At 55.6% G+C, this 21,352-nt stretch overlaps 1 protein-coding gene across 6 annotated transcripts in view; it reads right to left on the reverse strand.

The window, feature by feature from the left end:
- Positions 1 to 16,934, reverse strand: part of CEP72 (centrosomal protein 72) — a 31,782-nt gene extending 14,848 nt beyond the window's left edge. Inside the window, exons 1-5 of one of the 6 annotated variants that reach the window (XM_045089389.1) lie at positions 16,791 to 16,934; positions 12,072 to 12,187; positions 10,806 to 10,998; positions 8,459 to 8,567; positions 1,237 to 1,415 (exon numbers count right to left, since the gene is read on the reverse strand). In XM_045089389.1, coding sequence (XP_044945324.1) covers positions 1,237 to 1,415; positions 8,459 to 8,567; positions 10,806 to 10,998; positions 12,072 to 12,187; positions 16,791 to 16,872 — 679 coding nt within the window. In that variant the 5' untranslated portion in view covers positions 16,873 to 16,934. Of the gene's footprint in view, positions 1 to 1,236; positions 1,416 to 8,458; positions 8,568 to 10,805; positions 10,999 to 12,059; positions 12,188 to 15,570; positions 16,307 to 16,790 lie in introns of those variants that run through there. The other 5 variants (XM_045089383.1, XM_045089373.1, XM_045089365.1 and 2 more) reach the window with 5 other exon arrangements.
- Between the last annotated feature and the right edge of the window lie 4,418 nt (positions 16,935 to 21,352).

Genomic DNA, 21,352 nt, shown 5'->3' on the forward strand with positions numbered 1-21,352 from the left:
AAATTCCATCTTTACCTTCTGACAGCGTGTGACAGCTATCCGGGACCCAACTAAACAAGAAAAAGGGACAGTGCAGGTGGACTCGCCCCGTCTGGCCTTAGCACGGACGGCGCGGCTGCGGGAGGAGGTCGGCGCCACGCCAGCACGCAGACGCGACAAGCGACCCAACACGGGCCGAACGCAGAGAGGCTCGTCAACGGAATCAACAGGTGTGCCACAGTTTCCGACTGAGAAGGCAGCCTCTTCACAGGCGTGGGCAGACGGAGATCTCCTGCAAAGCAAGCGCACACCAGAAAGCACAAACCACAGAGAGAACAGAACGCACAAGCTGGATGGCGAGAGCCGCTTCTCTTCGAGCGCGGTCGGGCACACACAAGGCGGGCCGGAGAAGGGGAGGCTGCGGCACTTACAGCTGAGAAAGGCCTTGCACGAAGAGAACCACAGAGAAAGAACTCTTCTGACCCAAGACGAAGAAGAGAAACCCGGAGGGGAACAGAGAGGAGCAGAAGCGTCCCCCCAGCGGTCTTCAGGGAAGTGTGCGTGAGAACGGCGAGGAGGCCCGACCACGCGCCCAGGAGGGCCACACCTGAAAAGACTGACCGCGACGAGCTGGCGAGGACATCCACCGGGCAGATGTCCTCGTGTCAGCTGGGGAGTCCTGGGATTCTAGCCCAAATTAACGCCTTAGCCTGCTGTCTTCAGGAAAATTTCTCAGAAACTCGCAACAGAAGGAGCGAGCCGGCGCACATACACAAGGCCTGGTGGCAAAGGGAGGCCCCGAGCAAAGCCTGTAGAGAAGCCCGCATGCCACAGAGACCTCCCGACGTCCGTGTCGGGTCTAACGCCCTGAACCGGGCTGGCTGAGCACCACACGTCTCTTAAGCCAAATGAACACCCCTCGCGGTGGGGACGGACACCAGTGTCACCAACCACAGGACACTTCACCCGTCTACTCTGAATTTCCGGGTCTGCCTGTAAGTAAAATCGTGGTCTACCCGAGGAAGGACGTTTGAACAGCCACACATGCAGAACTATATATTCAATTACGGTGACATCACCTGTCACAATTCTAGAATCCAAACCACTAGTATTTTCAAGTTCACAGAGACGTCATGAGGATTCGCCAGGAAAAGGTCCATTTTCTGGAAAGCACAGCTGTGTATCAAGAGGCCAGAGACGGCCAGCTCCCAGCACAGGCTGGGCCCACTGGGCCTTCGCGGTGGAGTAGCAGCCTACCTTGAGAACTACGGAGGTCGGCCTCTCGCTCCCTCTGGCTGGAACTTGTGCTCCCAGGAGGGTTGCTCAAGTCCCACTCGCACTCAGCAATGAGGTTCAGGACTGCCTCGTCATCTGCGTCCATGACCAAGCACTTCTTGGCCGAGGGGTCAGCACACAGGGCCCTAGAGTGGCACGGTCTGCAAGGAAAAGCAAACTCAGTGCTGTCGCTCAAGCCAGAGTCCCGTACCAGAGCACGCAGCCCAGTGAAGGAAGACAAGTGCCCCAGCATGGCCACGGGGTCTCCAGGAAGGAGCTGGTGTGCGGCAGAAAATGGCTCCCAGTGCTCTATTAAAGAAGTCAGTGCAAGACATCCACAGGACAAGCGCTCATGAAAAGAAGGTCACGTGACGTCACCATGCCGTCTGAATAGGGCACAGAACCCCAGGAGGGTCCACTCAAGAACGAAAGGTCCAGAAAGCCCCTGTTCTGACATCCGCTAGTGTGTTCTCTTCCTAGCATATCCGCAACATGCCAGGTGTCAAGGAAGTTAACGGGTGTGGTGTTCTGAAATTCTGTCTTCACTTTAAGTGAAAATCTCTCCACACTGAGCATGAGGTGCTCTAGCACACGACCTCCCTACCAATGGCGGCCCTCAGCACGGAGACGGACAAACACCAAGGGCCGTTCACTTCCAACACAGGCAGCGCACAAGAGCTCTTCAACGATAATACTCAGTCACCCACTATGAGTGCTGGTGCTATATATCTGATCGGACTACTACTATTACTAGAAATCGATACTATTTACTATTTTCTACCTCTGAGAGTTTTCCGGACCAGCGCCACGGGAAGGGGACTTGGGTTCTCTCTAGGTCTGCCCACAGAAACCTGACACGTTCCTGTCTCTCGGGTCTCCCAGTCACCTCTGGATCACGAGGCTGCGTCAGGTCAGGAGGAGGCTCTCTGAGTTCTGAACTCTGTGACAGTTCAGTCTTGAGACTATCAAGGACAAGTGAACTACAAAAGACTGCTGGAGGAAATTAAAGAAGACCTAAATAAATAGAAACACGTCCCATCTTCATGGACGGGAAGACCTGACACTGCTCAAGCGTCGGTACTTCCCAAAGCAACCTACAGAATCAGCGCGATACATGTCAAAATCCCGCGGGCGACTTTGGCCGGAGCAGAGAAACACACCCTAAAACGCATCTGGAGTCCCAAGGGACTCCAAGTGGCCGAACAATCGTGAACAGGAAGAGCAAGTGTCAGAACTCAGGTACGGCAGGAACGCCAGCGTTAGCAGACGAGGGTTTAAAACAACGACAAGTGATGATGTCAAGAGGTCTAATGGAAAAAGCAGACAGTACACAAGACGACAGGGGAAACTGAAGCAGAGAGATGACATTCTAACAAAGACGGAAGAAGGAATGCCAGGGATCACACGCACCATAAGAGAAATGAAAGTGTCCGATGGGCTCGTCAGTGGCCTGGACACAGCCGAGGGATGAATCTCTGGGCCTCAGGACAGCTCAACACGATCGTCCAAAACCGAAACACAGGTAGAGAAGAAGACTGGAAAAACCCACAAGAGAACACCCAAGAGTTGAAGGACGATGGACAACCACAAGGTATAACACATGCTTAATGAGAACGTCAGAAAGAGAAAAAGAAACACAAAAAGTATTTAAAGTCACAGACTCAGGAAGCCCAGAGAGCGCCGCCAGAGCAAACACCCAAAACCCGCATCAAGGAAGATCCTAACCAAACTGGAGGAAATAAAAGAAAGTGGAAAAAAAAAAAAGGCTGGAATAAGCCAAAGGGAAAAAACACTTTATGTGTAGAGGAACAAATACAAGAATTACATCAGACCTCCCTCAGAAATCACGCAAGCAATGCAAGAGCCAAGTATTGAAGTTGCTGAGAGAAAAGCTACCACCCTAGAATTTGGTACCCTGCAAGATTATCCTTCAAAAGTCGAGAGGGCGCCTGGGGGGCTCCGTCGCTGAAGCGTCTGCCTTCGGCTCAGGTCATGATCCCCGGGTCCTGGGGTCCAGCCCCATACCAGGCTCCCTGCTCGGTGAGAAGCCTGCTTCTCCCGCTCCACTCCCCCGCTTACGCTTGGTCTCGACTCTTCTGTCAAATAAGTAAGTAAAACCTTAAAGAAAAAAAAAGGGAAGGAGAAAAGAAGACTTTCTCAGATAAACGGATAGTGGAATATGATGCCAGTAGACGCCTTGTAAGAAACGTTAAAAGAAGTTCTCTAGAGAGAAGAATGATACAGGCTAGAAACAGATCTACAGAGAAAGGAAGAGCACTGAGAAGGAATAAAATAAAAATTTTTATTTTGTCTTATTCTTAACTGATCAACAGACGACCGCAACAATGTATGTGATCACGGGTACCCACATATGACCGGTACGATCACAGCTTACGCGTCCATGAAGCGGATGACGACGCCTGCAATGCGAGGACGGGAGGGGACGAGGAATGTTTGGGGAGTTGAGGTACTGCCACTGCCAGGGAGCAGCGCGACGGCATTTGGAAGTGGACTTGGATTAGTTGTCAAGTCTACTGCATACTCTAGGGTGGACACTAAGAAAAGTGAGAATGTAAGTGCCACTGAGAGGCTAACCAGAGAGAACACGGGACGGTGTAACTCACTCATTCAGAACCACAGAAGGAAGAAACAGAGCGGAAGACGAGAACAGGAACAGAGGAAACAGAAATGAACGTGGCAGACATAAATCCAACCCTATCAATAACCCTTTAAACATCAATGGTCTAGACGTTCCAACGCAAAGAGATTCAACATGGATCAAAATCAAGCTCCACCTACAAGTCACCCACGAGAAACCCATTTTAAATATAAAGACACATATGGATAAAAAGTAAAGGGTTAGGGGCGCCTGGGTGGCTCACTCGGTTAAGCAGCTGCCTTCGGCTCAGGCCATGATCTTGGGGTCCTGACATGGAGCCCCACATCGGGTTCCCGGCTTAGGGGGAAGTCTGCTTCTCCCTCTCCCCCTGCCGGTTCTCTGCTTGTGCTCTCATCCGTGTCCTCTCGCTCTCTCTCCCTCAAATAAATAAAATCTTTTAAAAAAGAGGAAAGTATTAAAAAGAAATATATCGCGCTGACACTATTCAAAAGAAAGCAACAGTATCTACAGTAATTTCAGATGGAGCAGACTTGAAATCAGGAATGTTTTCAGGAATAAAAGAGGCGTTACATGGAGACAGGGGCTCCGTTCTCCAAGAAGACGGTAACATCCGGGACCTGTATGGACCCGGCGGGCAGAAAGTCAGTGAGGACACAGCTGAGCTCAACGGCACCATCAGTCCGACGGAGGTCCTGACACCTGCAGACCACTGCACCCAACGACTGCAGACTCCACGCTCTCCTCGAGCCGACAGGTCACACCAGGAGCCCTCAGGCACATATGAGCACACCGAAGAGAGGAGGATGTGTCGAGTGTCTGCTCTCTGCCACAGTGCAATTAGCCTAGTAATCAGTAACAGGAAGAGAACTGGAAAATCCCAGATACTCGGGAGATTAAAGAGCAAATTCCTGGATAACACACCGCACGAGTCAAAGAAGAAATCTCCCGAGAAATGTGCAACTATTTTGAATTAAATGAAAATGAAAACACACTTGCGGGATCCGGTGAAATCACTATTTAGAATGTAATTCATACATTAGGAAAACAGTAAAATCTACAATCAATAACCCAAGCTCCAAGCTTCCATCTTAGGAATTTAGAAAAGGAGGAGCAAATTAAATCCCAAGTAAGCAGAAGAAAAGAAATAAAATTAGAGCAGCAAGCAGTGAGACGGAAAACAGGAAATCAACAGATAGGAAAAAAAAAAAGCTAGTTCTTTAAAAGTAAAATTGAAAAACTTCCGTGCCAGGTTAATTAGAACAAAAAGACACGAATTACTAGTATCAGAAATGAAAGAGGAATTGTGATGACAGATCCCATGAACACAAACAGGACAGTAAAACTATGAACAACCCTATCACAACTTGATAATCTAATGAAACAGACCAGTTCCTGGAAACATTCTATCGAAATTCACACAAGGAGAAATGGATAATCTGATTAGATTTATATATATTAAAGACATTGAATCAATAATTAATAACCCTCTAAAATACCAAGTCCAGATGGCTCACTGGTGAATTCTATCAAATATTTAAAGAAAACAATTATACCAATTCTCTGTAATCTCTTCTAGAAGACAGAAGCAGAGAGGATATTTCCTAACTCATACTATGTCAGCCTTATTTTAACATGCAAGAAAACTATAGACCAATAGCTCCCATGAGCACAGATGCAAAAATCCTCAACAAAATACCAGCAAACTGTATCCAACGACGTATAAAAAGAATTATACACCACAACCAAGTGGGATTTATTCCAGGTATGCAAGGCTGGTTCAACATTTGAAAATCAATCAATGCAATCATCACATCAAAAGACTAAAGAAGAAAACTCACATGCTCATACCATGACAGAAAAAGCATTTGACCCAATCCAACATCCACTGATGATAACAATGATCAGCAAACTAAGACTAGAGGGAACATCTATGGAAACCTGTAGCTAACATCCCACTTAGTGGTGAGAAACAGATACATCCCTGTAAGTAGGGCAAGGCAAGGGCGGCCCCTCTCATTGCTTCTTTTAAACGTCACACCGGAAGTCTCAGCCAATGCAGTAAGACAAGAACAGGAAATAAAAGGTATACAGACTGGGAAGTTGTCTTTGTCACAGATACATGATCGTCTATGCAGAAAATCCTCAAGAATGAACCAAAAACAAGGGGAAAAAAACTCCAGTAAAATAAGGCTGCAAAACACAAGGAGTTACGATTCGCATTGTGTCCCTCTCAAAAGATAGGAAGTCCCAACACCCTGTACCTCAGAACGTGACCTTATTTGGAAATGGGGTCTTCACATACGTAATCAAGTTAATACGAGACTAGGCTCAGCCCCTAATCCAACCTGACCGGCACCTTCTGGAGAAACTGGGACACAGAAACAAGCATGTAGAAGGAGAGACCCTGTGCGAAGACACAGGGAGAAGGAAGACAGCCACGTGAAGACACAGCACTGGTAAGATACATCTGCAAGCCAAGGAACACCAAAGATTTCCAGCACAGCACGAGAAGACTAAAGGAACAGGTTCTCCCTCACAGCCTCCACGAAGAATCAACGCCCCAACATCTTGATTCCAGACTTCGACCTTGACAACGGTGAGACAACAGATTTCTGTTATTGAGCTACCCGGTCTGTGGCACTTTGCGACATCAGCTCTAGGAAACACACACGCAAGGTGAACATGCAAAAGTCAGGCTTTTCCTGCACACCAACAAGATCTGGCGTGCCAAATGAAGCAGGACAGCACCATTTACGGAGGCATCCCAAGACGACAGATTAGGTGTAATCGAACGACACGTGTGCAAGATCTGTTTGAGGAAAAGCACACACCTCTGCTAAGTGAAATCAAGAACTAACACACGCACAGACCCCCTGTGCTCGCACGAAGACTCAAGACTGTCACGTGTCCGATCCTCCCAGTCCGATCTGTAAGAGTCACCGCGGTCACAGGGGTCCCAGCAAGGTCTTCCACGGACACGAACAAACTGACACTTACACAGAGCGGCAAAGGCCCCGGAAGACCCAAGAAAATATCGACGAAGAGCAAAGTCAGAAGTCGACACTACCTGACTCAGAATCTCACGGGGTGGAAGGGGCTGGGGAACTCGGGGGGGTGGGTTGTCTCTCTACAAGCTGCCACGCCCATCCATGAGGCTCTGCCTTTGGGGGCCTCACCTCCTGACAGCAGCACCTAGCAGGGTAAGGGTTCGACACAGGAATTTGGGGGCCACAAACATCCAGACCATTGCACACAGTACTGAGAACAGCTGTCTACACAGTCATTGGTCTGGTTTGAAATGGGGAAGGAAGGGGAGCGGGAGAGATAAGGGGACCTGACGAACAAGAGACCCCAAGGACTTGGAACTGATCCTGAGACATCAGAACAGAAACTGGCTAAGCGAGGCCACAGCTCAAACCCAGCGCCCTGCCTATCCCCGTAAATGAAGCTGTACTGGAACGCAGCCGTTTGTTTGTTGAAGCATTATCTGCGGGTGCCTTCACGCGACAGAGGCAGAGTTCCAAAGCCGGGAAAGAGATCGCGTGGTCCGCAGAAGCAAAAGTATTCGCGCTCCAGCCCTCTTCGGGAAAGAGCAGGTCAATCTGTGCGCTGAGGAGCCGAAAGGTAAGCTAAGGCATACGGTGCAAGACGGCTGAAGGCTTTAGACAGAGCGACACGGCGTACAGTCTATGACCCTGGCACAAGCGAGGCAGACGTTGCCCTTTCAAATCCACCTGTACGGACGCCCAGGGGCCCAGTCAAGCGTCTGCCTGCTGCTCAGGTCAGGATCCCAGGGTTCTGGGTTGGAGCCGCACACCGGCTCTCTGCTCAGCGGGGAGCCGGCTTCTCTCTCCGCCTGTTGCCCCCTCTGCTTGTGCGCACGTTGTCTCTTTCTGACAAATACATAAAATCTTAAAAACTAACTAACTAACTAAATAAATAAAATCAACCTGCAAACCACGAAGACAGCTTATGGTTTCAGAACTCCCTGAAATGCTGTCAACCTTCCCAGAGCAGTTGAACATAACAGGACAGCTGACAAGAGCCAGGAGCGGGCACGAGGCGGGGCACAGGCAGGCCGGAGATGCCGGTCCCACCGCTTGGCCGCACACGGCAGAGCCAGCACCGCCGCCGCCACTGAGCAGAGCGTGCTGGGAGGACCACGCCGCACGGACGGACCGTCGGGCCGCGGAGCGAGGGCCCGTGCAGCCGTCAGCTCCCGCGTCAAAGCGCTCGCATGCCGACTGGCGGTGCGCTGGTCCGGTCTGGAGAGGAGAGAGGGCGCAAACAAGCCGCCAGCAGACGCGGCCGCAGAAGGGGCGGGGGCCGCCTCCGAGGCTGAGGAGGCGACGAGGGGCCGTGCTTTCACACGGTTTGATGTTACATGTGTCACTTCAATAAACATTCTACTATGACAAGTAACTACGGAAAACACGGACAACGGGCAGAGGGCCCCTCTCCTCTTCGGCACAGCTGCCCTCCGAGTGGCGGTCGGCACACAGAAGTATCTTTCCGGTAAAGGTTCTAGCCACAGACAAGTCTGAACAGCTCCTCTCCGCGTCCAGATGCCACTTCTGCTCTTACCCTCCGACTCTGAAACCAGCGGGGAAGCTCTGCTTCGAGCTGAGTGACTCCTCCGACGCAAAATGCAGCCGGGACGCCTTCCGCTCGCTCTCTCTCACAGGACGGTCATCTAGGGAGAAAATGCCAGAGAAATGAGCAAGTCACGAAGCAGGGGACAGGCCCTGGTGACCAAACCCCACAGGGTACCTCCTAGCACCCCTGAAGCACACCCACTTCCCTGTGGAAAGGAAGGCACCCCCGTCGCGCTCCCTGCAGCCAACCGCACATGACCAGGACTGCCACCACTTTTCAGGGACCTTCCATCCCCCCAGGCAGGCCGGCACTGCCCCAGGAGTCCCCCCTAAGCACTGTGCAGCCCCAGGAAAGGAATGCTGGGCCGTCGTAGCTACACTAGGCTTCCCAGAGATGCCGAGTGCGGGCTCCAGCAGGGCTGGCCGGCTCCCACGCGGCGCAGCCCCAGGGACCACGTGCCGGCAGCCTGCTGCCGCGGGGAGGGACACGCGGCTCACGCGCACTTCCTTCTCAGCACCGCCCTCCCTTAATGCATGTCCTGGGGGCGCCCTGTGAGGTTCTTGAACCTCACTGAGCACGTCGGAGACGTCTCTGTGGATAAGAACCCTGAACTCGCTAAAGAGAGGAGTCAAGGTCTTGTGTTTGGGCCTAGGATTTGCACCGTCAGATGCGCAGGATGAACTGCCCCCGCCTGAGTGCCCAGGGCCCCGGAAGGCCTCTAATCAGTTCTTACTCCTGGGTCTTCCTCAGCATATCTGAGGGTTAAGATGCTTCCCAACATCAAAAGTCAATGCTCTGGGGGCACTTGGGTGGTTCAGTCGATTGTCTGCCCTCAGCTCGGGTCATGATCCCGGGTTCCTTGGATCGAGCCCCGCTGGGGCTCCCTGCTCAGTGGGGAGCCTGATCTCCCTCTCCTTCTGCCCCTCTTCATTATGTCCCTTCTGCACACTCTAAGAGGCTGAATCTAAAACCTTTATAATGAAGAGAAAAGTAAAGATTTAAGACTGAAGACGGCAAAATTTTTCAATAATGTGGACCATAATGCTTGTGAAAGCGCCAACTTCAACTACTGGTAAACGGAAGTAAGCGAGAGCACCAGCACGTACTCCCCTCAAATACCTGAAAATCCAAACTAAACACGTACCGATGGGGGTTGGTCACTGATGCCCACAGCCCACCCCTAACCCCAGGCAGGCGCGGCCCGACAGAGCGGCAGGCTCCCAGAGCTGACGGCCCAGCAGCACGGGGGACGGGGCACCGGGAGGCGAGCTTGTGCAGAAAGCGTTCGCGAGAGAACCTGCTATAGCCAAGAGACGCAAAACACGGGGATCTCCACGGATACCACCTGGGCGCTGCCAGGCCAGTAGCCACAGTGCGGCCCCAGCTCAGTACCTACCGCGTGCAAGGACAGTGGACCGTCTTCCCTGACAAGCGCTGCTGTGATCCGGCTTGACTCTGGTTTCATTAGGTCAGCTCCCAGAAGACAGAGACGCCCGAACGCCCCCAGACTCACCAGGCATGAACTGGCCCTCAGGCTTGAGGACACACTGTGATCACTAAGGACACAGAGCAACACTGCCCTTCACGGGGACGTGCCGACTCCGCCACTGCTTGGCACTTATGACCCCATTCACACGGCGGACTGAGGGGCCCAGGCTCTAAGCCAGCCCCTTCCCCGTGCTCAGCGTGCCCTTGGGCTCACACGCCACGCTCTCACGGGTGCGGCGACACAAGGTGGGCACCAGCACAACGCTCATGATGAAAACAACTCCTGGTAACCAGGAAGGGCTTGGGGAGGCGCCACGATGGCTTCTGTAAGCATGACCCTCCCCCCGGGCGTGGCTGGCCAGCTCCCTGGAAGCTTGTCCCACGGCCTGACACAGACCTGTTTCTTTGAGGGACACGGGTGACTAAGCCAGTGGGCAGCTCTACCTGCCAACAGAACCTCACTCTCCCGTCCCTATTGTCTGGGGGACGGTGTGACACATGAACTTCTCTTCCTCTACCTGCCCTTCCAAGTGGACATGAAACCAGGAAGCATCCAACTGCCTAAGATGAAGCCTGGGCAGCCCGGCAAGGAAACGCCACCGGATCCTAGAGAGTATATCCAGGCCAGTCAGTGACAATGTGGAGGGCCAGAAAGTGACAGAGCAGCCTGCCCCTCCCCCACAACCGAGCTCCTGGCCGCCCAAGGCAGGTGTCTGTGGCCAGAGCTCCCCGCCCTCCTCCCAGGCAGCGCCCCACAACACCCAGCCGGTGAGACACGGGTGCAAACAGGGAGCGGAGCGCGCGGGTCGCCGCCCAGCGCTGCCATGAGCGAGGCCGCGGCACCTACCCAGCTGCCTGAGCTTCGGAAGCATGTGCACGACGAAGAGGCGGTAGTCGGCCTCGTTCTTCACCACGGGGTTCAGCCGGAAGTCCACGTCGGCGAGCTCTGGCAGGGAGTGGAGCCGCAGCACCTCAGCGAGCGAAGAGATGCTGTTGTAGTAGAGGTTGAGGCTCTCCAGCGCGGTCAGGTACTGGACACCCTGCCAACGGGACGAAGGCACAGTGAGCTCATGCTCAGCCGCAGTGAGCTAGGCGTGGTATGCACCTGCACTGGCACCTGCACCGGCACCGGCCACGGCCACAGGCGGCTGGCAGGAAGAGCAGAGACAGGCGTGCTCCACGGAGGCAGCCCGCGGGTCCCATGCAGGGAGCGGCCAGCGGCTGTGGAAGGTCACGTGCACAGAGCCCGGACAGCACCGGGGACGGCCCGCTTCCACCGGCTTGTCACCGTCTCCTGCAGTTGGCGCTCACACCGCACAGACCGGGACAGCCGGTGCCCGGAGGGGGTACTCTGGGCAGGTTCCCAGCCCCGTGCTGGGGGTCTCTCTCTACCAAGGGCGGCACGAGCCTCTTCTCCATGAAGTCACGGGCAGCGTTCACACAACGTCCCGCGCTGCCATCAGCCGGCGGCTTCTTCCTTGCTCAGCAGGCCAAGCGCCCGCCGCGTCAGGAGCGTTGCGGGAAGCCCCACGCCCGTGGCTTGGCCACTCCAGGGTTTGAGGCCACCAGCAGGCAGATGATAAACAGATGTGAGCGTCCAATGTGGATGAAGAGAAACGCAGCGCAGACAGGGACAGACTGACTGGCACACACAACAGTCTTTGGGGCCTTATTTTAGTTCCCTTAAAGATACAATCGTCTTCATCAGAGATAGGACTTCTGGTTGTCCAAGTAGTTTAAAGACGTAATGAGATGCACAAGAAAAACACCACCTGTAATCAGACCCAAGTATACAGCCTACACATAAGTGCAGGTGTAAGATTTTTTTTTTAAGACTTTATTTGACACAGAGAGAGACAGAGATCACAAGCAGGCAGAGAGGCAGGCAGAGAGAGGGGGGGAAGCAGGCCCCCCGCTGAGCAGGGAGCCCGATGCGGGGCTCGATCCCAGGACCCTGAGACCACGACCTGAGTCGAAGACAGAGGCTTTAACCCGCTGAGCACCCCAGGTGCCCCACAGAGGGTATTTTTGACTATACACGTACTTTGCACTGCTCCTGACAACAGTAAGTTGTCTTTGAAGAAACAAACTTAAAACTTACCTCTAGACTCACCAAGGAGTTGCGTGAGAGGTCTAGAGACTTCAGACCCGTCAGGTTCACCAGAGAAGTTCCCAGATGAGTAATCTTCTCTTGGTAAGTTCCGGGAATAGACAGTGACTGGAGCTCAGCTAAGAACAGAAAATTACTTTTAACTGAACGGTGATATTAAAGAATCGCACTCAAGGTTTCAGCTTATTTATGCCCCAAATGTCTCCGAGCCCTTGCCCTGCTCCCCACGCCCCTGCTTCCCCTGTCAGACCGCACCCCCCACCAGCAAGGCCCTCCTAGCCGGGCTCTTACTCTGACTCCTGGCTGCTCAGCCCAGCGCCTGCGTAGCCTCCACTCAGGGGTCCCGATCAGAAGCCCACTGGTTAGCTAGCCTGCCTAGTCCGTGCCACTTACACACGAGGGCACGGTCATCCTCTGCGTGGCACACTCAACGCGCAGCCAGTAAGTAAATGTTGCTACAATAATAAGTTTCTGTAATCAAAAAGACAGTTTGGGTCTAGGCACATCAACACTTCCTCAGGAATATTTATGTTTTAAAACACATCTCAGTCAAATTTAAAATTGATTTGTGGGCCTCCAGTTCCACACAAGACAGAATAGACCCATCTCACCCTACTTCTACTCGTGTCCTATGCCTAACTCCCTGGAAACCAAGGTATGAAACAAGCACCAGACCCCTCGGGAGGGTGGGGAACGGGAGCCCCACTGTCTAGGGACCTCCAGAAAACCATCAAGCGGTGAGGGCCCTGCGTTGCTCTATTTTGTCGTCCACACATCGCAGTCTGAGGGCCAACGAAGCTGGCCACCCAGAACGGCCAATGGACTCTGACTAGCACAGAAGGGTAAGCCCTTGGGCCATGGGAGGAGGATGAGGATGGGTGCCTTGCAGCACAGGACCCTGACGTGAGCCCCACACTAGCTCAGCACCCAGTAAAAAAATGCACCATACATCTGCCTTGCACCGTGGACGGCACCGAGAAAGCATGAGTGGACCCCGACGCCTACCCCGGCTGGCCCACAGGCATGCGCGGAGTGTGTATGTGACAGGATGCTGGCCGCCACCTCAGCCGTGAGGCAGCACCCACTCAGTGCCAACACTGCAATGAGATTTACAAAAGAAAAAGCCTCTTAATACCCAAAATGTCCACAACGCAATACAAAGTGACCAAAAACTGAAAAAAAATCTCAATTCGAATGAGGAAAACAATCAACAGACACCAACATAGAAATGACAAGAGTCAGAACTTTTTAACAAGAATTTTAAAGGAATGCCTGGGGGGCTCAGCGGGTTAAGTCACCTTTGGCTCAGGTCATGATCCCAGGGTTTTGGGATCAAGTCCCGCATCGGGCTCTCTGCTCCGCGGGGAGCCTGCTTCCCCCTCTCTCTCTGTCTGCCTCTCTGCCTACTTGTGATCTCTGTCTCTTTGTGTCAAATAAATAAATAAGGTCTTAAAAAAAAAAAGAATTTTAAAGCAATAGTTCAATGAACAATTATCAACATTCTTGAAACAAACGATAAATAGGAAGTCTTGGCTAAAAAGCAGAAAACATAAAGAAAACAAACAGCAATTTCAGAAACGTGAAATACAATAAGTGAATCAAAAGCACTGTGCAGAAGCAGCTCAGTAACAGGAGGAGACGACAGAAGCCAAAATCCAGAGTAAATGCAGCAACATATTGATCGAAATTGTTTTACTTGACCAGCAGAGAGAAGACACTTAAAAAAAATAAAAATAAAAAGAGCAGAGCCTCAAGGGTCCGCAGAAAAAGATCTAACATTCCTGTCACAACAGGTCCCAGTGCAGTTCCAATTAGAGTTCCAAGAAGAAGGGAAAGTGTGACAAAGAAGAAAAAATTTTAACAATTAAAGAAATAATAGCTGAAAACTTATCAGATTTGGCAAAGGACATACAGGTACATATTCCAGTATCTGAGAAAACCACAAACAGAATAAAGACCAAAAAAAAAAAAAAAAAAAGCCCAGATACATCAGAAATAAACTTCTAAAAACTAAGAACAGTGGAAGAATCTCGAAAGCAACCAGAAAAGGCATTACTGGTAGAGAAAACTACTCACAGGACAGGGGACTATGCTTCAGAACCAAGGAGGCCTGAAGGAAGGGCCCCACATTTCCCAGGTGCTGAAAGAAAAGAACTTTCAACCCAGAACTCTGTATCCGCCAAAAACAGTCTTAGGGACTGAGGTGACATACGGTGTTTTCGAGTGAAGAAACACAGACGTCTCACCAGCACAGCCGTCCTACGGCAACTGCTGCAGAGATCTCTTCCAGCACAGAGGAGGATAAAAGAAGAAAACCCGAAGCACCAGGAATGAAGAACGAATAATGAAACAGGGAAACACGTAGTAACAATGTTTCCTCTAGAGTTATTTAACATGTTGGATGACTGTAAAAGAAAAGGGAAAACAACTAATGTGGTTTCCAAGGCATCCAGAGAAAATACTTAAGACAACTAAATTATGAAAGATAAAAAAGAAAAAGGAAACATTGCTTATAAAGTTTCTACGTTCTGCTTAACGGGGTAAAATGTCCACACAAGCAGACTGTGTTAAGTTATACAAATACACTGTGATTTATGAACCACCATTACAAACACTATACAAAGAGCTAAGCTCCAAACTCTGATAGATAACTCAAAACGGAAACTAAGAAAACAGTCAAGCCCCAGGAAGGCAGGAAACTAAAGAAGAACAAGACAGTAGGAAACAAACCATGCCACGGCATGCTCAGCTGTCCCGCACCAACAATCCACCTCACGGAAAGGGTCCAAGCACACTCCATAAAACGGATTGGCAGGGTCACTAAAAATGAACCCACCACGCACTGCCGACAAGAACCTCATTTCAAACAGTGCCACGGGCCAGGCTTAGATTAAAGGGACACGGATGGGGACGGAGGTGCCCTGAAAACTGGAACCAAGGAAAGCTGGAGCAGCTACAGTAGCAGACGCCGCACCAAGAACGTCACCGGGGAGAACCGGGAGCACCACCGGCTTGCGGGCTCTCTCCACATCCCCCGGGCCCTAACCCTCACCCGGCTTCAGACAGCACAGCTCCAACACCCAGGACGCAGTGCAAGAGGGACCGACCAATTCAGGCTCCGGGCGAGGGGCTGCCCCGTCCCCTGCCCCGCATCCGGACAGCTGCCGGGCGGGAAATCAACCAGGATCCAGAAGAATCACCTCATTATCAGCCAACAGGATCCGACCCGCATTTGCAGGAAACTCCGGGCGCCCCGAGAGCGCACCTGGACCATTCACCAGCGCAGACCGGACGGTGAACCGAACACGCCTGGACAGATTTACACAGAGAATCGCACGGAGAACCCCCCCCCCCAAGAGCGCACAGGCCGAAGAGGACTTCTCAAGGAAAGCTCCCAACACCGCCGAGCTAGCGGGAAGGTGACAGTGTGAGTCACGGCCCGGTGTCCGGGCGGGAAACCGCAGGCCTGCGTCGCCGTCGCCCTCTCCGCGCCGGACCCTACCCAAGCAGGAGCGCCCGCGTGGGGGGGGGGCGGGCGCCGGCCGGGACCCCCGCTCCGCTCGGGTCGCGATCTCAGGGAGGCGGGTCCGGCCCCTCCGGCCCTGCGCTGGGCGCTCCGCTCCCCTCCCGCGTCCCCGTCTCCAGGGTAAACCCCGCGCGGAGTGCGCGGCAACAGACGCAGAGCGCGTGGCGTCTCCGGCTAGCGACACGGCGACACACGCATCCCCGGGGCCGGTCGCAGGCGACTCCCAGGCCTGCACGGACGGCACGACCGACCTCCGGACTCGGACCGGAGAACCCGGGCACGCGCGAGCCCGACGCCTTCTCCCGAGGGTCGGTCCCAGCGCCCGCCACAGCCCCCAGCCCCGAAGGAAGCGGCACGAGCGCGTCCCCCGGCGGACAAGCGACACGTGCCCTCGGGGCGCCGCAGGGACAGGCCTCTCCGGGCCACACCGCACGCCGGCCGCCCGCCAGGTCCGCCGCGCACACAGCGCAGGGTCCCGGAACGCCCCGAGCCCCGCGACCGCGGGCGGCCGCACCCCTGGAGGCGCCGACCGAAACCGCCTCCCGGGGTGGAGCGCGGGCGGGACGTGCGGGAGGCTCGGCATTTCCGCCCGACCTCAGGGTCCGGGGTGGGGTCCGCGCGGGCACCCCCGGGGGCGCGGAGGAGTCCGCTCGTCCCCGCTCCCCTCCGTCTCCCCATCAAAGCGAACCAAACCGATCGCGATCTTGAAAACACGTTTTAAATAGAAGAAAACCCGCGGACTCTCTCGGCCCGCCCCGGGGCCCCCCCACCGCGCCCCCGCTCGGCCCCCTGTCCCCGCCCCCACCGCGACCCCGGCCCCACTCCGGGCCCCGCCGCCCGCGGTCCCCGCCCCACTCGGTCCGGGGCCTCAGCAGACGTCCCGCCCCCCGCGGGCCCCTCTGACCCCCGGCGCCCCGCCCCCCGCGGACCCCGCCCCCCGGCGGCTCCCCGCCCCCCTCTGACCCCCGGCGCCCCGCCCCCCGCGGACCCCGCCCCCCGCGGACCCCGCCCCCCGGCGGCTCCCCCGCCCCCTCTGACCCCCGGCGCCCCGCCCCCCGCGGCCCCCCTTCTTCCCCGCCCCCCGCCTTCGACGGTTCGGGAAGAGCGCGGTCAGGACGGCGCGCTCTGGCCCGACCCCGTCTGCGGACGCCGCGGCGGGAAGCTCGCACCCTCCGCCGGCCCGCACCGCCGCGCACCCAGGTCGTGGTGAGGCGCCAGGCCGCTCTTCTCCCGGATCTTCTCCTCACGCAGCACCAGCCGCGGGCCCGCGGGCGCCATACTTTCAAACGACAAGCACCTGCGCTGGCGCCTGCGCGGTGGGGCCGCGGCAGAGCCGCGAGGGGCGGGGTCCGGGACCGAGGGGCGGGGTCCGGGCCGGTGGGCGGGGTCCGGGCCGGTGGGCGGGGCGAGTCGAAGCTGGCGTTGGCCTTCGAGTGGGCCTGCCAGACTCAAGCGGTCCTCTGCCCTCAGTGGGAGGGGTGCTGTCCCCCGGGAAAGCCCGCCAGCCCGTGGGTTCCCTGCCTCACCCGGGACCCCACACGTGGGGTCACTCGGAGGCGGCCCGTGAAGTCTGGGGCCCGAGCGTGGTGCTCGCCCGCTGACCGATAGTTGGTGGCAGGCGCGTCCCTCTAGGACCTTTACGGAGCATTGTGAGCAGCACTTGAGGTCTGCAGGGTTCGGGGAAGACCCTGTCCGTGTCCGAATGTGCCTCAACCAGCCTGAACCGTGGGGTCACCCCTGCCTCCCCATCTCCTGCTGTCTGGAGCAGGAGACACCCCTGCTACCCTTCACCCCAGATGTCACCAGCCTATCAGCAAAGTCCCCTGGCATGTCCCTGCCTGGGTGGTAGCATAGAGGTGGAGGGCGGAGGTAAGGGGTGTGTGGGCACTGGAGGCTTACAGCGGGGTTAGAGGCAGGAGGTATAGGGGAGGGGTGGGGGTGCGCACAGCAGGGAGGGGTACAGGGTACCCCAACTCTGCTAGGCGGCGCAGGGCTTCAAGCTTGGCCTCCCTGGGCCCTCGTGCTGTTCAGTGTTTATGGGGACTCGCAAGCCTGCTTCGGGAGTGTCCCGTAACTGACCAAGATGTCACTCCAGTGCTGCCCGTGCTTCCCTTTCCACGGACTTGGGCATGTCCCAGGCCCCGTGGGGGCCCCACACCAGGTCTGCTGAGTGGAAGTTTGTGCAGGCAAGAAACTTAGAAACTGACCCGACAGCCTGGCTTTAGAAGCCTACAGAGGCAAGCAAAAGGCTTCCGTTGGCCCCCAGCAGAGGGAAGTAGCTGGTCAGGGCACAGCCAGGACACCCAGCGCTCCCGGCTCTCCCAGCGGTCAGTTCAGGTGGGCGGGGACCTCTGCACTTGCCCCGTGGGACAGCACCACACAGAGTCAATGTTTCTGTTACGATAGAAGTGCCAATAGAACTTCAAAAATCATGTTTTCTGCTTCTGAAGGTATTGCATATTCATTGCAGAAAAGATGCAAAATACCGGAGAACAAAGACTGACTATTCCACCACATCGAAACCGCCAAGGTTAACACTTTGACATGGATCCCGCAAGTGTGTCTACCAAGCCTGTATATACTCAATGACAGTGAGATGGTGCTGACCGCTCTCTTAGGCAGATACATATCTATTTTTTACTCTGTATGAACTCTATGTAACTAAATATTCTTCACCATCATTTATCAAACATCATTTTTAATGGTCATATGGACACTGAATCAAACCCAGGTTTATGTGACCCATCTTCTGTTCTGGACCTTCCACCTGCCTCCGTTTGTTTACGGGGATGAATCTAGGGGGTATTATTTTGGAGTTCCTTTTGAACTGCTTTGAAGCAAGCCAGGAATGTTGGCGCTGGGAGCTGGCCCCAGGCAACCAGGGAGCAGGAAGAATGCACTGAGGGGGAGTGGGGATCCGGGAAGGGTCTCAGCCCCTGGCTCAGACAGCCCCACCCCACCCCGAGGGGACAGCCCAAAGCCCCATGGCATCCTCTCCTGGGTCCTGTCACAGCTGATTGCATTGGACTGGGTCTTCGACAGGTATGTGAGACCCACTGAGGGAACACACCCCTGCCCGGCTCAGCACCTGCCCACCCAGATGACCCCCAGGTACTGCCTTTGAACCCTGCGGGTGCCTTTATCCAGCTCCTCCTGTGGTCCCAACTGCCCTGGGAGCTTAAAATTTGGAGAGGTGCTTGTGACTGGTGCAGGGGGCTCATGGAGAAGCTTTGGGGGGGCCTGGGTGGCCATACACTGGAGATAGCAGTGGAGAGCCCCTCCTGCACACCAAGCTCCCCACTGCATGCAGCCTTCCACAGCTTTCTAGAACATTCCAGGAAGGCTTCCAGGCCTCTTAGCCTCAATCTCCAAACTACACGCAGCAACTGAAGTGTCATTCATCCAGGGAGGAGACCAGAGAAGGAGACAGAGTAACTGGAGGGTGGGTCCACGTCCGGAGGGCTGGGCAGCTTGAGGATTCCCACGGGTGCTGGTAGTCTGAGACCTAAACTATGGCAGTCCTTGCCCAGGCAGGGGTGAGGGCTGGAGCAGGCCTGCAATGTGCTCCAGGGGGAAAGGGGGCAGTTTCCCATTTTGCCCCCAGGGGGAGCTCAGCCCCGCGCTGGGAACCAGGAGGGGCCGGGGGATGCTCCCCGTGTGCTCCTGGGGCATTCTGCCAGCTGCCGTGGGGTGTGTCTTCTCCGTCCAGCCGGCACCCTGTTACTTCCACTGTTGTCAGATCAACAGTCATGGTTTTCAGGGGTGTTTTGGGGGCTCACGAGAGCACCCTGACCTCATACCTGGCAAATCTTAACACAGAGAATGGGCTGGTGCCACCCCTTCTGTCGGTGCAGCGTCGCCAGCGGTGTGGACGAGGAGTTGGGGGGGTCTCCCGGCGGGCTGGGGGTCAGGCTGGGGCGGCGTCGGCCCCGGGCCAGGAGCAAGTCCAGCTGTGCGGACTCCGCGTGTCTTTGGTAAGTGATTCTGCCCCCCGTTTCTGGGAAGGTGAGAGTTCAGAATGGGTAGTGCAGGGCCCCTGCTGGCCGGACCTGCAGTTCTAGGGTACCTCTCCTGAGACCGTGGGGTTCTGGTCCTGTTGCAGGAGTCCCCGACGGCACTCAGCTAGACCACCCTTCATGGGCTATAAGGACCCTGGGTGTCTCCCGACCCCGGGGCCAGGACACCAGCATCTGTACGGAACGTAAATGAAGCCGGAGGGGGCAGGCGGGTCCACCCTGGGGAGGTGGAGGCAGGGCCCTGTCTCACCTGGGAGCGTGTGAACGTCTGTCAAGAGTTGATCTGATCAGGGGTCAGGTAAGATGCAAGGCCTGCAGGACACACGGCGGGAATCCTGAGGCAGGCGAGCTCAGCACGGCTGATTAGCACCCAGACCCGACGCTCAGGTGCTGCTCAGCTCCCACGAGCCCGGGTGGGATTGGTTCCTGTCTGTGTCCTGCCCGAGACCCCTGCTTCCACGCTCTAGCCCTGGAGCCCAGCAAGTGTCCCCCAGCCCCCATCTCCATCCATGGGGTGGGTGCTCCATGTCCCCAAGTCACCCCTGCGCCGGTCAGGGAGAGAGAGGAAGAGGAGCCACCATTCACTACAGTGGCCAACACCTAAAAACCGAGATTTCTCAGAAAGAGGGGTCTTCCAGTTTGTTCTGGAAGTGGGGACCCGAGACAACAGGGCCTATGTGCACTGGCACAGTGTGGGGCAAAGCAGCAGTCACCTCATAAGGAAGGCCCGAGAGCCCCTCAGGCCTCTGAGCCATGATCCTCACCTGGAGGCCAGGGGCCCTGCCCACCTTCTGGGACAGCCATGTCCACTCCCGGGACGCTACACCCCACAACCCCTGTGCCTTTGTCTTGCCGTGCACCTAGTGTCTTCCAAGTGGGAGCTGCCCCCGTGCCCCCCCGCCCCCCCTTCCTGCTCTCCTGCTTAACCGCCAGGAAGAGGTGCAGGGCCGAGTGAGGGACAGACCTTGGGTATAACCCCCTGCATCAGGTCTGGGGACCTGCAGCCTGCTGCCTGCCTCTGAGGCTCTAGCCAGCACAGGGTTCAGGGTCCCTCTGGACCAGGCGGGGTGTTGGCCACACAGAGCACCCCTGCCATCCTGGTCCTTCACCCAGGAGCCGAAGTCAGCCAGCCCTATCTGCTCCAGGCATCGGCCACCCCAGCTGGCAGGGGCAGGCAGATCCCTGCGCCACGCTGCCCGATGCAGGACACGGGTCCCTGTTGGGTTCAGAGCCATCACACGGCAGAGCTTAGCAGACCCAAGGAACAAAGTCAGGTGCTGCCCCTTTGTGTGGCCCATGAGTCCTGTGTGCCAGGACATGAGCAGCCCAGAGAGCAGGAGCGCTGCTGTGAGAGAAAGGCGTTCCTGCTGTGCAACGCAGCCTGTGGCGGGCTGTGGGGACCGTCCCCTTTGCTGAGCAGCGGGTCAGCCGGCCTGTGTGCCAGCAAGGTGCCATGGCAGGCCCACGAGCTTGTGTGGCCAGGGCAAGCTGCCAGCTGAACCCCAGATTTCCCTGGCTCTAAAATATTCAGTGGGATTTTGAGGGAATCGGTGGTCCCTGTGTCTTCAGTTCCTCTCTCCATCGCCGACGGCAGAGAAGCTCTCTTCACGTCTTACGGCAGGACACTTCCGGCGGCCGAGAAGTCAGCCGGGGTCTGACTTTCTGGGGCATTTGGGGGTCAAGTTTTGATTTTTTAGAAAAAGTAAATGTGGGTGGCAGATGCCTTGCCCTCCTACTCCTGC

Source organism: Mustela putorius, unplaced genomic scaffold (assembly GCF_011764305.1).
Source record: "Mustela putorius furo isolate JIRA1106 unplaced genomic scaffold, ASM1176430v1.1 tig00000107_pilon_pilon_pilon, whole genome shotgun sequence".
Lineage (NCBI taxonomy): Eukaryota > Metazoa > Chordata > Mammalia > Carnivora > Mustelidae > Mustela > Mustela putorius.